Genomic DNA, 16,534 nt, shown 5'->3' on the forward strand with positions numbered 1-16,534 from the left:
GCGCTTAGAATAGTACCTGGCATATAATCAGTGCTATCTAAGTGTCAGCTGTTGTCACCGGGCTCCTTTGCGGTCCATGTGCCCATCCTAGTCACTGCAGTTTGAGATGGCAGATTCCAGGGTCCAGCCCAGGCCTACCGCATAGTAGGTGTCAGCAAAGATGAGCTCCTGCCTTTTACCTTCATTTTGGAATTGTCTCTAGAGCCAAGTTAGAAGGTAGGTAAGAAAAACACAGAGAATTTCTGTCTCTGTGTTTTAGTTATTCTTAGTTATTAGCAGATCATTGTGGTTTTGTCTCTACTGAGATCAGAAAGTCCAGCAGATTTTCTCTCTCTCTCTCTCTTTCTCTCTCTCTCTCTCTCTCTGTCTCCTCTCTCTGCCCCTCCCATTGATCACTGCCTAGAGTCCCTGCTGCCTCAGCAGTCATGTTGTGTGGGATGTGACCCCATCCTCCGAGCCACAGCTGATTGGACCTGGGAATGGTCCCTGACCCCAGGGCTGCCCACTCAGGTGAATCGGCCAATCACATTCTGCTTTGGGTAATGGAGACTGAGCCAGGTAGTGGTAGTGGAGCTATAGCTGAAAGATCACCTGGAGTTAGGCAGAAAATTATGATGGCCGTGTTTAAGCTGAGCTCTGAGGACTCAGAAAAAGTTGGTGGCAGAGACAGGAAGCCTAAATGGAGAGAGCTGCTCTTCTAAGACACTTTAAATCAGAACCCCCTTCCATCCAATTCACAGGAGGACTAGGGACCTCATATCTCCTTGGCTTGGATTTCCATCTAGTGCCTATACTGACATGATTCCACTCTCTTCCCCGAAGCGAGCCTGAGAATGTCTCTTGGCCCTGTAACCAGGAGCCTCCACTTACCTTCTGCCAGCCCCTTGGAGTTACACCCTCCTGCCTCAAGCCCTTGCCTCCTTCCATAAAGTTCTGCTGGATTTAATTTCATGGACGGAGTGGACCCCCTGCACCTCCCTCGCTCATATCCTGTTTTGAGGACCTCTGGAGAAGCAGCTGTGGCTGTGCTGTCCTTGAGAGAAGCTGGGGCACCCCACACCTTGAGGTGAGCTCTGGAGCTCTTGCATTTTCTGGAATGGAGCCAAGTCCCTACCACACAGGCTTCATTCCCCGCCATCTTTCTGCCGAGAAGACATTGAAGCCCAGCTCAGCCCGTCTCTTGCTGCCCCAGCCCGCTGTTCCAAGCCAGCCCCTGGCCATTTCATCACGTCCTTCATGTTAGACCCATATCACAGCACTGAGTTCTTTTTTCACTCTTGAATAGGAGCCAAAACCTTATGGTTTTTTATTTGACAGTCTTGAATCTACTGCCCAAATCCACTTATTCCCGTAAGCTGGAAATCTTTTTCTTTTATTAATGAGTTCAGAGTAAGGTTTGTGGTAGCAATCTTAATAGCTATGATAGCAGGAGAGAGAGGAGAGGGATGGAAAGGGAGACCCAAGAGTCAGATCCTATTAGATTTCAAGGGCAGAGTCTCCCAGCGCTGGGAGAGACCAAATTCACAGGGTCAGAAGGAAGACATGAGAGTCTGGATCCCAGGGACCTGCTCCAAGACGGTCGGCGGCTCCCTCCCCATGTTGTCCTTCAGAGGAGTGGCCTGAGGTGTCCCTTATGCAGCCCGACCTCAGGGCCAATGGGAGTCCGACATCTCTGGGTGCTGGCTGTGGCTCTCTAGGGTGCCTGCAGGCTGGAGTCCCTCAAGGCTGCTTCCAGGCTTTGTTCTCAGGAGGGTGGGTCCAGAGCTCACTGGCTTCCAGGGGTGAATTTGGTTTCTCCTGCACTTCAGAAGAAGGTCCTGTGGGGAAGAGGAAATAGACCAGGAGGGTGCAGGCCTTGTGGGTACACACTCAGCCCACAGTAGGGCCTGACAGCAGGGAGGATCCCCCCAGTGGCACAAGGCCCTGCCACCCTCTGGAGGCCCCTCTCGGTGGCAGGCCCCCAGCAGCTACACACTAGCCACAGCACACAGGACGCCAGGGAGAAAGCAGAGGGACACCTGGGATGAGCTAGACGGGGACCCGAAGGCAGAGGGGCTGGGGTCTCTCACAAAGAGCAGATGACAAGTGACAGAAAACATAGGGCCACTGAGGCCATCCCAGGAGCCGTGGCATAGTGGCCAACTGTCTTGGGAGCATGAGGCCCTAATGTTTTAAGAAACTTGTAACAGGAACATCAGTAAGTCTAGGCTTGGGTCTGCCCCAGATGTTGCCAGCTGTGGGCTTTAGACCACATCAAACACCAGCTCACAGCCACCTGCCAGCTCTGTCCACAGACATAGCCCTGTCACAGGGTGGGAAACACATCCCAAAGTTGGGCTCCACAGTGTCCCACAGATAAGAATCTGGAGCTAAGGGAGAGAGAAGGCACAGAGGACAGTTTGGTCTGAGCAGTGCTCAGGCCACAACAGGTCACAGCAGGACGTGAACAATCCCAATAGGCCAACCCTGGTTCTTTGGACCAGCCTTAATCACCTCTTAATTGCCCTGGCTCTGCCCAAGCATGGGGCCTTGTGAAGCAGTGCTTCTAGAAGGCAGCACCCCCAGGGAAGGGGAAATGCAGGCTGTGCTTCCGTTGGGCTTTGCCAGCCCATTGTGCCTGGTTTGGGGCACTGTCGGTACCCGGCAGAGAATGGTACTCACTGCTCCATCCTGCTCATTTGGGTGCTGTGTGAGACCTATGGCAGGTCCCAAGGGCTGTGGTGAGTCAGGATGCCCAGTCCCAAGCCTGCTACAAACTGGGCTTTGCTTGGCTCCCTGAGTGGGAGGCCCTTTCAATCTGACAGTGTGGCCAACAGAGGGCCCAGGTGGTGCTTCAGGGATGGTGGCTCGTGCGCCCCTCCAGACACCAGTCCAAAGAACCTGCTGACAGCATGGGCAGCAGACGGCCACGACACACAGCATGGACAGACGGGGCCCTGCAGCCCGCCTGCCTATTCACCATAGGGGGCTGCCAGGCTCCAGCTGCAGGAGGAACCCGTGTCTATGCACGGGAGCACGGTCTTCAAGGAGCTTTTGGACTGGCTGGGGGCTTTCGGCTGCAGAGGAGGGAAGAGAAAAGCTACATACACAGAGCAGAGCAGGAAGCTCAAAACAGGGCTCGGTTATTCCCAGGCAGATCTCCACTGGACCTATGCCTTCACATGGCTCCTGCCTACGCGCTGGGTTCCAGAATTAGTTGCTATAAGACCTTGATTTCTCTAAGACATGCACAGAACTCAGCCTCTGCTGGGTAGGGGGAGCAAGCAAGCAGAGCCATGACAGGCAAGCAGAGGGGTAGCGACGTGCTATGAGATGAGAATGGAGGCCAGACACCGCAGAGGCAGAGAGAGAGACAGAGATAAAAAGGGACGTAGAATGACAAAAACGGCGAATCAGGGACTCAGAGCTCGGGATAGAGAAAAGCAAGAAAAGGAGGGGGAAGAAAGAAGAGGGAAGGTGATAAAGGGAAGAAGGACGTAGGGGAAAGAGAGGAGCAGATGGGAAGTGGGGGAAAAGAGCAGAGAGAAAGACAGACAGAGAATGAAATAAACAGACCCACACAGATACAGAGACAGGAATGAAACAGATATCTACAGAGAGAGACATGTAGGGAAACACAGGGAAAGGAGACGGGGCCAAGGCTCCTTGGAGGTCCTGCAGACGGGGCCAAAGCCTGTGGTCCTGGCCGCTTAGAGACTCAGCAAGAGGGAATGCGATTACCTATCAGGAAGACCTTCCAGAGAGCAAAAGACACAGGACTCTTTAAACTAGCGGATTCCGGTGCAGGGGATGAAGTTCTGAGTGGGGAAGCAGAAGTCTTGAGGCCTTGTCCTGACTTCTTCCTTTACTGGGTCTGAGACCTTAACCTCTCTGGGCCTCAGCTTTTCATATGTAAAGAAGAATTTGGACAAGAGAGTCTTGGTGACAGCTGAGACGATGCTTGAGGACAGTGACTTAGTTCTAGGCTTTCTCTAGCCCAGGAGCTTTCTAGCAGCAAGTACTACTAGAAGTTGTGTGCTTGGGTCAATCCTTCAGGCTGGATGGGGGCTGGGAGTGGGGGGGTGCGGGGTGCCTGGGGGAAGGTGGCCATGACTCTGGAGGAGGAGGAGGAGGAGGAGGAGGCAGAGGAGGTCGCGGGCCAGGCTTCCGAACACACTTACAGCTCATCGTCATAGTCCTTGGGGGGACAGACAGCAACAACAAGTTCGATCCAGTCCTGTGGGGAGAAGGTGTGTGACTCTCGGGCATGCTCAGAGGTCGGTGACAGGTCTGACCCTGACACTCCATCCCCATTCCTGGGCACCATAGCCCGGGATCCGCTGGCTAAGGCCTTCTGCCCATGGGAAAGTGGGCCCAGGTGGGGCTGGAGGACCTCCTGGCAGGGATGGACTTCACTGTGCAGTCCCAGCGTGTGGGAACCTTCCAGTCTCCGAAGCTTCAGAACCATAGAGGTCAGGGCTTCCAGGCCCTTGAATGACACTAAGTTCCCAAACGTTGATCTGTGGACCAGGGACAGGCAGCAACCTCAGAATCACTTTGGAAGAATTTCTTAAAAGTCTAGACTCAGACTTGGCCCCTGGAAACCTGGGGTAGGTCCTGGGAAACAGTATTTTTTAACAAACTCCCTGGGTCCTTCTGGTGCACAGACAATTGGGGGATTTCAGGCCTCGCTTTCTGATCCTAACACATGAATCCCTTCAACGGCATCACTGCCATCCTTGGATTATCCATCATTGTCCATCTTTGGCTTGGGTGTAGCCAATAAAAACTATGTGACCCACCACTGGGCCCCTCCCTCTACCATTCAATAGTTCCTAATACTGAACTGAAATCTCTTCCCAGTACCTCCCTCCATCCAATCCAGTTCTGCCCTCAAGAACCACAGAGAACACTTCTGCTCCCTCCACTCTATTGCAGCCCTTCAGATAATCAAAGACAGTCATCATGTTACCCGTAAGTCTTCTCTTGTCCACATCCCTTCATGGGGGTCCCAGTCCCATCTGGTCAGCTTCCTCGGCACTGAACTTAATACCTCAGACTCGGCTGCCTGCATACAGTTGCACAGGTTGTGCATTGCACAACATGAGCAGGCACCATTCACACTGTAGTCGGTAGGAGGACACCCCCTCGAATTGTGCAGTGCACAGCCTGGGAGACCATATGTGGTGGCCATGACCCAGGTGGGTGTGTAAGAAGCACAGAACAGACTACCACTAGCCCCTCCTCCATTCTGGGCCCTTTACTTCTGTTAACACTTTCTGATATCCCAAGAACTCTCTTGATTCCTAGGCAGTGCACACTTAGAGAAGACCTTAAGTCTTTTTCTTGGGTGGGTTGCCACACCTGGCCTTCTGGAGTCTGTATTTGTCTCACTTGCCTTTTCGATTTAAGATTGGGATGTGAATTTATTTTTCTGAATCCCATCTTGTCAGATTGAGACCACTGGCTAGATGGGGTATGTGGGTGTCACCCAAGAGTTGCCTGGACCCTGGATACCCGCCCTGGGATCGGGCACCCCGACTGTAAGGCCTGCCCAAGAGGCCAGGGTCTGAGGCAGGCAGGCAAGGGAGGGAGGCAGGGAGGGCGTTCACTCTTACCCCCTGATTCCAGGCCTTCTGCAGGAGGGCCTCAGCCTCAGCCAGGGTATAGTCTGTCACAATCTTGCCGTTGATCGCCATGATCTCGTCCCCTTTCACAATGCCACCTGCAGGGAGATGAGGCTGATTGGCCAACTGGGCTGTATGTGACATGTGCCTAGCCCAGGGCTCGGCAAAGGGGGTCATTCTAGGGCCACAGAAGAAGCCTAACTCCTGGTTCGGAAAGCTCCCATGGGCTCAGAAAGCACAAAGGGAAACAATCCACCAGGTTACTCAAAGGATACTTCCTTCCCATACCAGCCACACACCCTCACCCCACTCAATAGAATAGTGATGATTCTTTGCCACCCCAGCTTTTCTATGGTCTTCTGCGATTGCAGAGGGAGGCAGACCTGCGTTCCCAGTGAGGTTACTAGAAACACGAACTCGTTCTGTGAGCCCGCTCTCTCTGCTCCAGCCCTGCTGGTCTGCTTCAGGTCTCTGAGCATGCTGAGCTCTTTCCTGCCTCAGAGCTTCACATGCTGTTCCATCTGGAATACTTGTCCCATCTCTCTTTCTTCTCTTCTAGGTCTGAGATGAAATGTCTCCTCTGCAGAGAGGTCTTCTCTAGCCCTGACTCATTCTAAAGTAGATCGTTTTTTCTTTTATCCTTTCACAGTATTCTGGTCTTTCCCTTCATAGCGTTTTTCACAATTTGGAATCACACAGCTATTTGTTGACTGACGGTTTCTTTGACCAGACTGTTGGTTCCATGATGGCAAGAATTATCTTTTTGGCTCAAGGTTCTATCCCTCGCACTTAACATAATACCCACCACAAAATAGGAATTCAATAGATATGTGTTGAATAAATGAATGATGTTGAAGGTGTTCCTGGGTAAGATGACCTGTGATCTAATAAATTTGGGAAGAGTTCAGTTATAAGCTAAACAGTTACTCACTGCAAGACTTGTCAGGACATTGAATATGCTAGTATGTATGTGGCTGTCCAAGAAGGAGATAGATGGTGAATGGTTTCCTATACATCTTCAACTTCAGAACCTTTTCTTTTTCTTTCTTTCTTTTTTTTTTTTTTTTGAGGAATTTCTTCTATTCCTGGTGTCCACAGAACACCCTCTGGGTTTGTTGAAATAGATCACCCCAAAGCAGCTTTGTGGGCATGATGGCCCATGGGAATGTGATGTGTGTTACTGAAGATGGCGGCTGTGGTGGCTTATAACCCACGTGCTCCCAGGGAAACTTTCACCAGCTGCTTGTATGTCCAAAGCGGTGTGGGCCAAGCTGTAGAGAGGTTTCCTCTGGATAGTGGGCCTGGGAAGAGGTGACTTTTATTTTGTACAAACCCAAGATGGAGCCTCAGGAGCAATAAGACAGTGGTTGGGCTGTGGCTTTATACGCGAGGGGGTGGGGGGGGAGGGAGGGATGTGGGAGAGGTCAGGAAAAGTCAGGCATTCGTACTGGTCTTATTTACCTGTTAGACATAGCAGACAGGTGGCCTCCCAGGGCCAAGCATCATTTCTACCCTCCAGTGGCACAGAAATAGGACAGAGCAGGAAGGTGTGGGCCGGGTGGGCAGCGGTGGGCTATGGCAGCTGACTAGCTGAGCAGGCCCCCTTCCTATAGCTGAAATGGAGGTTCAGAGTGTGGCAGTGAGGGGCCTGAAGTCACTGAGGCCTTGGGGGGAGAGCTGGACTTGTCTAAGTGCCCCACAGAATTTTGGCTGCCAGTGACCAGGTGACTTTCCCATCACTCCATCTCCTGCCTCAGGTCCTTACCCACCCTCCGTTCTACCACCTCGGGCTTGTGGGAGAGCCTGACTCCAGCCTGGCACTGCCCAGAAGGGATCAGAGCACAGGATTCCCCGCTCTGGCTCAGAAAGGTGAGGTGTCAAGGCTCCTCCTCTGAGGGCACCTGTGCTTCCACAAAGGACTTGGGAGTACTGAAAAGCCTACTGGACTTGGAAGCAGCGATCTTTAATGGTCGAGTTCCAGGTACCGTATGTCAGTAAATGGGTTGATAGTTGCGGCAAGAGTCTGGCCTGGGGTCCTCAGAGGCTTCACTCATCAGCAGAAGGTGTTTTTGTTGATGAGGGGATAAAGGCAAAGCAAGAAGATCACGCCACAAGACAGACACAGGTGTGAGGGGGGCACCCTGCGCCTCTGAGAGGGGGCGAGACAGTGCAAAGCCCAGGCAGAGGTGGCACTTCTGCTGGGCAGCATAGCAAAATGACCAAACTGCTTGGGTTCAAGCGCTGCCTCCACTGCTGATTGGCTGTAAAATGAGAATAATCATAGCACCTACTCTTGGGGTCGTTCTAGGATTAAAGGAGGAGTTAATACACGTGAATGACATGTCTACATGTTAGACACAGGTACTTAGAGTAGCGTCTGGCACATGGTTAATTCTTGACAGACTCATCCTTATTACAAGGACAGGTAAGATTTTGATAGTTTGTCTCTTACCTTTATATGTGCTATCCCCTCATTCTGGAAAGTTCTTTCCCACCTTCACAAAGGTAATATTGGCTTATATTTTGAGGCTCAGCTTAGGCATCTCCCTTCTAGGGAGGCTTCCCAACAGCCCCCTTTCCCTTGGTAGGTTAGGGGCCCCTCAGAGAGCCACAGCTTTCCTCCACCCCCTTACAGCTCTTTTAGCCTTAGCAGACCACACTGTTCTTGTCAGTACCTAGCAATTCTGGGTATATTTTCACCACAGGAAGGGGAGCCCCTGGAGGGCAGGGTGCTATCTGGTGTGGCTGTGTACCCACCCACAGGTGCTGGCACCATCGTATGCACGCAGACAACGTGTGGGACTGGGTAGATGGATGGATGCTTGCAGGTAGGGGGGCATTCGTGAGCAACTGTTGACCCCGTCCACAGGGGACGCTGTTGGTTTTCTTGGAGAGACCTGTATAACCATTGCACCATCCCCAAATTGGGGCACTGCTGTCCCCACTCACCATGCCGCTCAGCAGCTCCCCCCTCATAAACGGCAGAGACGACCACCTTGCCGATTGGGGAGTCCATACCGCCTTCCAGGGCCAGGTCTAAGGCTCCCTCCTGGTTAGAGGAAAACAAGTTTTAGGGAGCCAAGCAGACAGCAGCCTATGGGCCCCTGGGCACCAAGGAGCCTCTTGACAGGGCCACAGAGAGGACAGGAGAAGCCATGGGGCCAACGACAGGGCTGTAGGGGAGAAAATGAGGCATGGATGCCAAGTGGGGCCCAGGCATGGGATCCCCCCACAGGAGGGGACATTTTCAGGGGGCGAGACAACGGATAGCGGGGATCTGAGGGGTCTCCCAGGAGTCATTTTAAGAGAAGGAGAGGGTGCAGGGCCGGAGAAGGATGGTGGCTACCCAGCCTCCATGTGCCCATGTACCTTCTTAATGCGCAGGAGCCGGACGTCCTTCCCCATGATCTGCTCTGGGGTGAACTAGAGGGAAAACAGTGGGGGAGCTTTAAGTCCACCAGAAGGGTGGGGGTGGGGCAGGGGTTGGAGGGGAATCAGGCACCTGTGGGACGTTGGGCCCCACAGAGGACATGAATAAGGGGAACGTTTCCAGCCCTGTCCTCATCAGTCTTTAACTAGAGGATACGTGGAAGGACACAAACACTTAGATCACACAAACACAAAGCCCAGATCCATTCTCCTTGGCAGTATTGTGAGACTGGTGAGAGTGTGCCTTTTAAATACACAGCACAGTGTCTGGCATGTAGTTTGTGCTCAGTAAGTGTAGCAGTTATAAACCACACACACACATCAGCCATACCCTTTACACTGGCATGCCATTTGAAAGGAGCCTTCCCAGAAAACAAGGGTTGGGCCACGTGCCCCACTTCATCTCTGGGACCCCCAGGGCCCTGAATGCATCAGCACCAAATATAATATAACCCCCCACCCCCAATCCTGGGGTTACTCCCCAGGGTAGGAGAGTTCTCTCTTACCATGGAGTAGGGGTCAAAGCCTTCCTCATATTTCCGGAAATCCTGGAAGCAAAAGAGGGTGTTAGGGTGACAGAGCAGATGCCCTTGAGGGTCACTGCAGAAAACAAGCTTAGGGCAGAGAGAGGCAATAGTAAATGGGTCAGAGGCAGGGGAAAGAAGGGGAGAGTCAGATGTGGCCTGGATGGGGGATTCAGAGAGGAGGCTGGCAGCTCCAACAGCCCAGCGTTTCTCCACCCAGTGCTCTGACCCTAAAGAAGAACCAACACTGCTCAAGAGGTTGCTCCTCCTGGGGAATCCAGCCACAAGATGATGGTGGGTTGGGGCAGAGGGACGTCAGGCATCAAGAGGAGAGGCAGGGGCCTGAGCTCAGCATTGTTCCTAATGCAATGCTTAATTGGAAGGCAAGAGGCCTCCCCAGAGCCTTAGCCATGGGGGGAGGAGGGCAGACACACAGCTTAGGGGGTCTGGTTTGGTGGGGGCTGTGGAAACAATATCCTTAAGACGTAGAAACAAGATAATGAGAAGGGAGACGGGGGCAGAGCCAGAACACACCGCCTTCCCAGGAATCACACAGAGAGAACTGGAGCCCGGGTTCCACAGGCTTAGGGGCCAGGTACCAAGCCCAAGGGGAGCAAAGTCTTGGTTAGTCCCCACAGGAGGTGGGAGTGAAGGAGAGGCCTTGCTGGACTGAGTGGAGCTGCCCCCAGCACCCAGTTCCCTAGGACACACCAAGTGTCTCCTGGGGCTGTGGTCAGCATCATGGGGAGGTCACAGCCCCCTCTATGCCCGGCACACAGCAAACCAAGCTCTGGGCACAGATGAGGGCCAAATATCAGCAGATGGATCCCTGGGTGTCTGCCTGCCCTCCTTCCTCACTAGTCTTCATTGCTCAGGCTCAACCCCAAAGAGCCTGGTGGTCTGGAGTGTGGCGCAGCTCTGAAGCCACCCCCAGGTTAGTCTAGGTATCAGGACAGGAGAGGGAAGGATGTAGCAAATCCATGGGCAAGAGGGGTTATTTAGCTGACTATGTGGAGTTAATGCTCTTTCACTCAGCCTGCCCCTGGCTGTTTCTTCTAAAACACTGGGCAGTGCTGGTTAGAAGCCTGCTCTTCTCCTCTCCACCTGAGAATCCACTCTCAGGTTGGTCCAGATGGCAAGTACTTGTGTCTTATGTGAATTCACATCAGAGACCTATAAGCCACTACCTGGTCAGCCCTTGAAGAGGGAACCCAACCCTTCATCCAACAGATGGAGAAACCGAGGCCCAGGGAGGTGGCATTTATGCCGAAGGTCACCCAGTCCGTGGGCAGTGGAGCAACGGTTTGACTCCCAGACTGGGCCCTTGGACCTCTCATCTTCCTGCCTCTCCCTTTGAGACCCATTTGTGCTCTAAATAACAAGGCTCTTAAGTGTCTATGATATAATCGCTGTACTTTGAGAGTCAGGATGGTATAGCATTTAGGAGCCTGACCTCCTGGATTAAAATCTGGGGTCTGACACTAGCTCTGGCATCGTGGGCACGTTTCCTAATCACTCTGCTTCACTTTCTCAACTACTAAACGGGATAATAATAGCACTTAACTCCTAGGTTACTGTAAAGATTAAATGAGTGAATGCGTATATTTAGAAACAGTGCTTGGTACAGCACACGTTCCAAGTGTTAGATGTCACTTGTCACGCACAACTCAGTCCTGGGTTGGGAGCAGCCTTCTTTGCCGACACCCATGTCTCACTATATAGCTGACACCTCCCCTTTGCTCTCTACCTGTAGTCAAATCAGCCTGTGGTCAGGTGGGTGGCGGGGGTGGGGGTTATCCATGAGGAGGTTGACTGAAAGATCTCTCTCCATTTCGGGGTCTCTTTCATCGGTGGTGAGACAGCCAATCCAATGACTGGCTGTTGATGTAAGCCCCAGGAAATGGGCAGGATAAGGGGCTGCCTGCCTGATACCACTCATGTACCAGCAAGGATGTCTAAGGCCCTGTCCACAGGAGTGCCTCCAGCAGATAACGGACTGGCGCTACCACTTCCTCCCTGATGCTGGCTCAATGCCAGGTGGGATTCGATGAAACTGTGATTCTCTTTGAACAAACAGCAGCAAAAGGGCAGAGCCCCCAGGGACCCTGCTGCTTTCTCAGCTCAGGCATGGAGTCTAACAAGCCCCAGGCCCACACCTGATACGAGATCCTCCCCCAACCCTGGCTGCGGCAATGAGGACACAGCTCTGGCCTGAGGCTTCCAGCAGATGGCGCTTGGGGCCACCTCAGAGCCAGCCAGCGCTCCCAGAGCAGAAAGAGTGGGAGGCACCAGGAGTGGCAGGGAGGATCACGACACACAGTGGGTATCGTTTTACGTGTTTGAACGTTGTCTGATAAACCACCATCCTCTTCAACATCTCCTGTGGCTGCCAGAAAAAAAAAAACACACAAAGTTCCACACGGGACGATACCAATAGGTTTCATCTGCCCCTGATGCCAGACCCTGGGCCTGCCAGCCTGGGGCTGCCCTGCCAACATTTCTCCCCAAACAGACACAGCCTGATTTAGTTCCGGCCCGCTCCAGGTCCCCAGACGCAGCAGCTACCCAGTTCTACTCAAGCAGACACCATCGCTTGTCATCGGCCCGAGAATACAATATGGATGCGTCAGCCAGCTGTCACAGGAGCATGAACTTTACCCTTTGGGAGCTGACAGGACAGCTAAAGCTCAAAATAAGTATCAGAGCTGCCCTGCCCTGACATTTGGATAGGGTTTCCTGGAAAGGAGAATAAGAATTCTGGCATGACTCTTCCCACTATGTGTGGCTGGTTCCCCTGGACGGGGGTGGTACATGAGTCCCAGCTTCTCAGCTGCAAGTGACTGAGGGTGGGCAGACCCTCCCCACTCTCCCAGGACCCGGCACTCCCAGTGAGGAGGGAGATGTGAAATGAAAAAACGGGGTCGATCTGCTTTGGCCGATTGCCCACCTGAGGGTATTCCACGCCATGCCACAGGCCTTAGGGCAACTGGAACTGCTGTAGGTTTTGGCAAGATGGCAACATAGGTAAGAGTCTGGGCTTTGGAGTCCGAAAGATTCTGGAGTAAATAGTAAGTCCTGGCTTTGCCTTGGGCAGCCGACTTAACCTCTCTAAGCCTCGGTTTTCTCAAATGTGACAAAGGGATAACAGCAGGTACCATCCACCTCATTGTCGAGGATTGTTGTGAGGACTAAATGAGATTCTGCAGAGCCTGACACGTGGCAGGCTCATAAGGCTCATAAGTTATTTTTGTTACTTCTAGATGGAACGCCAGCCTGTTTGGTCAAGTGAGGAACAGGAATTTCACTGGTTGTGTCAACAACTACTTACACCCATGTGGATTCATCTCTTGACCAATGAGAAAGTTCAGATACGGCACCTGCTGTGAGTTTGTATCCCACCCACCTCACTCCCCCTCCAGCAGAACCCAGGGGACACAGCCCTGGTCTGCTCCTCTGGAGGTGCCCTGAAGGGGCCCTGAGGGGCTTACCAGGACCTCGGATTTCACAGGTGTCCTGTAGATGAAGCTGGGCTCCTGCTGGACCATGACAGGCTTGGAGATGGTGGACACGCCAGGGCCTCGTGGAGGCTGTGGGCTTGGGCAAAATGTCTACAGGGGTTAGTTTAATAGAGAGCCATGTGAGTTCATGGCGGGGTGGTCCAGGCCAACCATGGCACTCTGCCACGCATGCAAATTCACACCAGGCACATGCTGAGCCAGCCTGGTCCATTCACCATGCCAGAGGTCCTATGGGTGTGACCTGCAGCAGAGAGATGAGAAATCCAATGGCCATAGTGTGCTCTGACGTCATAGGAACTATTGGGTGGCTCTGCGGAATCGAGGACTTGAGCCAGAGTCTGGTAATGGGGTTACCAGCAGCCACGGTCACTCAGAAGATAGGTTTTCAATTTTTCTCAGTGGCTTTGGATGCCATCCAGTTTCCTCTCTCCCTAAGGGTTCTCCCTTCTGGCCATGGTTCTGGTCCCCAGGCTGCACACGAAGCATCTGCTCTTCCTGGTGGGTGGGCAGAGTCTCTGGAGGCTGGAGGTGAGGACCAGTATGAGACACATCCAGGAGAGCTCCTGCACCCTGTCTGCTTTGCTCTAACCCACTTGATCATCTTGGGCAAGACAGACAAATCAGACTGGATCACAACCCTACCCCAGACCCTTCTGGATCCCCACTGACTACTGAGACCCTTGGCTTGACTCCAAAGTCCTTCATGAGCTTCACTACCGTCCTTTACAGACTCATCCCTCACTCTTTCACACCTTCCTCACACTGCCTAACTTTAGCCTCCAAAATGGGGGCTAAACGGGGGCCAAGCTTTCTTGCCTCAAGATTTTTTGCATATACCCTTTTCTCCTGCTTTACCTGCCTGGGTCTTTGCTTGGGTATCATTGCCTTCAAGAAGCATTCCTTGAGCTTTTCCTCTCTATCCCCACCACTCATCACAGCACTTGTGTTCCCATGTCTCCCCTGGTAGTGTGGTAGTTTCCTGCTTACTTGTCTGTCTTCCCAGCAGACTGTCTCGGGCAGGGACTGGGAGGCCCATTTTGTGGTGGTGCTTCAGTGCCCACCATAGCGTCTGGCATATAGTAAGTGCTCACTAAACATGTTGCATGAATAAGTGAATGCCTCAATAGTATGGCGGGCACACAGGACAGTGTCTGCGGGCAGGTAAAGCCTTGAAAACCTTCCCCTGGCAGGTGCAGATATGGCAGGCATACATGCCAAGCTGACACAGGTGTTTGTTGCCACCACCTGAGACCTGCTGGGGGTTGGGCTGACAGGACAGGTGTGTGAGCAGCCACACCTCCTGCTGCAGCCCTGATGACGATTCACCAGGAGCATGCAGGGAGATGGAGGTTGGGGAGTGTCAGTGGTGCAAGGGCCAAAGTGCTGGTGCAGGCAGGATGAAGCTAACAAAACAGCAGCCCCCCCCCCACCTTCTCGTCAGGAACAACCATGGCTTTGATGTTGCTTAAGACACTTAGGGTCCAGCTCTTCATAGGCTCCTCGTGTTGGGGGAGCTTTTCACAGCCCCTCTCCTTTGATCAGGAACTAACAGTGGGAACTCCATGATTGCTAGAAGAATCCAAGAAAGCTGGATCCTGGTTTGAATCTCAACCCTAACTCAAAAGTTTGCAGAGGTTACGTCCCATCTCATGTTTGCTGCTTCACCCAAATTTTCCTGTATCCTGATTTGCCACTGCTCATAGTTAATGTCTACTGAGCACCTACTATGTGCCTGTCACGCTCCTAAGTATGAACTTAGAATGAGTTCATGTGTTAACTCATTCGATCCTCATGATAGACAGCTGCCACTGGCATTCCCATTTTTAGCATTCCCAGGCTCAGACAGATGAAGTGACTCATGCCTGAAGTCATCTAGCCAGTGGCTGAGCCAGGATTCAAACCCAGGCAGTCCCTCCTCGCCATCTTTATGTTTCCTGCACCTGCAATACCCTTCCTCCCATCCTCCTTGTATCACTGTCCCTCAAGGCTCAGCTCTGACAGCCCTTTACTCTACTGAGGTGCCTTCAACCTCCGGTTAGGAGGCCCTCCCACAACACCTGGGCTGTGCTGATATTAGCGCTGCATCCTGTCTGGTCAGCTGCTCATCCTTGAGATGGCAAAGTCCTGGAGAGCACAGGTGGTCACCCTCCTCTGTGTCCTTTTCAGCACTGCTCCCCTCTCCCTTTCATACAGACGGGCATAAGGCAGGCGCTCAATCAATGATTTTTGAATCAAATTTGTTGAGGAAAAGCTGCCACCCATCTTGGTAGGGGCCACTCCCAATAAGGATGCAGCCCTCTGTGCCAGGCTAATTCAGCCCCCTGCAAACCCGGTCCTGGCTGGGCTCTGGGGGAAGACATCCCTGAAATAGACAGCCTTCTCTCTGTCAGAGGATAGGGCTGGGGACTCCACCAGAGATTCAGAAGGAGTCCCCTCGGGCAGCGCTGCTGGAAGCTGCAGCCTTGCCTGCATCTGATACTTTCTTCACTCCCACCTCCCTTCCCCCAAGATCTCCTGAATGCTCTGAGATGCTTCTTCTCCTCTTCATGCAGCAACTCAGATCCATCAGAGAAGATTAATAAAAAACTGATCAGGTACTACCGCCTACCGCCACACACAACCCCCACCCTCAGCGGACACGAGCTGCTTCAGCTCTGACTTAAGCCTTGCCCCACAGCTACTGGAGAAGAGGAATATTTTGTTCTTCCTTCTGTGGAATCGGAGCTCCATGTCTTCCTTGGGGATATTCTCTTCCAATATAGTCTTCGGATTAAGAACAATTAATAAGAAATATGGCTTTTTGAGAAAGATCACTGTTCTGCCACTTGACATCCATGAAAAAGATCTCTAGTCTTTTAATAGTAAATTTGGAGATTTCTAGGAATTCTCCATCTTCATCTTTTCTGTAGCTGGAAGTTAGCCAGACACTTCTGGGTATTACACGTCAAGCCAATGTAGTTGGCTGGGGCCATAGAAAATGGCACTGCAGTGTCCTAATACTGCACTGGACAGTGTTATTATTTCATTTCCAGAGTCTAATACTGCTCCCCCTTTCCCCCCTGTTGATCTAGGGAGTTATTTCCCATACTCAAGGCTTTCTGGGTTAATATCATGAAGTGACTAGCTGTGACATAGAGCTCTGGCTATTCAACACTGTCTTGCCACTGCTACATTGAATGTTGCCATCCATACTGGCCAAGAGGGAGATGACAATGAACATCGATACGATACACTGTAGCTCATCGCAAGTGTCACAGGCAGTTCACCAGCCAACAGAGCACTTCAAAATCAGCAGAAACCACACACATGCAGGATGCCCACGACATGCAGGTTGGGGAGCTCATTCCTGGAAGATGGGGTGGGGTGATGTTTCTTCCCGTCTCCACTCACAGGAGCAGTGGAGGACGTGGGAAACAGCAGCCCTGCCCATTTTTCCTGCTTCCCAGTACGGCAGGCG

At 52.5% G+C, this 16,534-nt stretch overlaps 1 protein-coding gene across 10 annotated transcripts in view; it reads right to left on the reverse strand.

Moving 5' to 3' along the window:
- Positions 1-1,664: 1,664 nt before the first annotated feature.
- Positions 1,665-16,534, reverse strand: part of USH1C (USH1 protein network component harmonin) — a 47,349-nt gene continuing 32,479 nt past the window's right edge. For 2 of the 10 annotated variants that reach the window (XM_088791668.1, XM_088791661.1), the window contains exons 19-27: positions 13,048-13,167; positions 11,895-11,945; positions 9,542-9,583; positions 8,976-9,029; positions 8,556-8,655; positions 5,598-5,704; positions 4,161-4,216; positions 2,960-3,056; positions 1,681-1,817 (exon numbers count right to left, since the gene is read on the reverse strand). In XM_088791668.1, coding sequence (XP_088647794.1) covers positions 3,023-3,056; positions 4,161-4,216; positions 5,598-5,704; positions 8,556-8,655; positions 8,976-9,029; positions 9,542-9,583; positions 11,895-11,945; positions 13,048-13,167 — 564 coding nt within the window. In that variant the 3' untranslated portion in view covers positions 1,681-1,817; positions 2,960-3,022. Of the gene's footprint in view, positions 1,818-2,959; positions 3,057-4,160; positions 4,217-4,329; positions 5,048-5,597; positions 5,705-8,555; positions 8,656-8,975; positions 9,030-9,541; positions 9,584-11,894; positions 11,946-13,047; positions 13,168-16,534 lie in introns of those variants that run through there. The other 8 variants (XM_088791667.1, XM_088791666.1, XM_074336088.2 and 5 more) reach the window with 7 other exon arrangements.

The sequence above is a fragment of the Rhinolophus sinicus genome, chromosome 14 (assembly GCF_057876585.1).
Source record: "Rhinolophus sinicus isolate RSI-liver-muscle chromosome 14, RSI-T2T, whole genome shotgun sequence".
Lineage (NCBI taxonomy): Eukaryota > Metazoa > Chordata > Mammalia > Chiroptera > Rhinolophidae > Rhinolophus > Rhinolophus sinicus.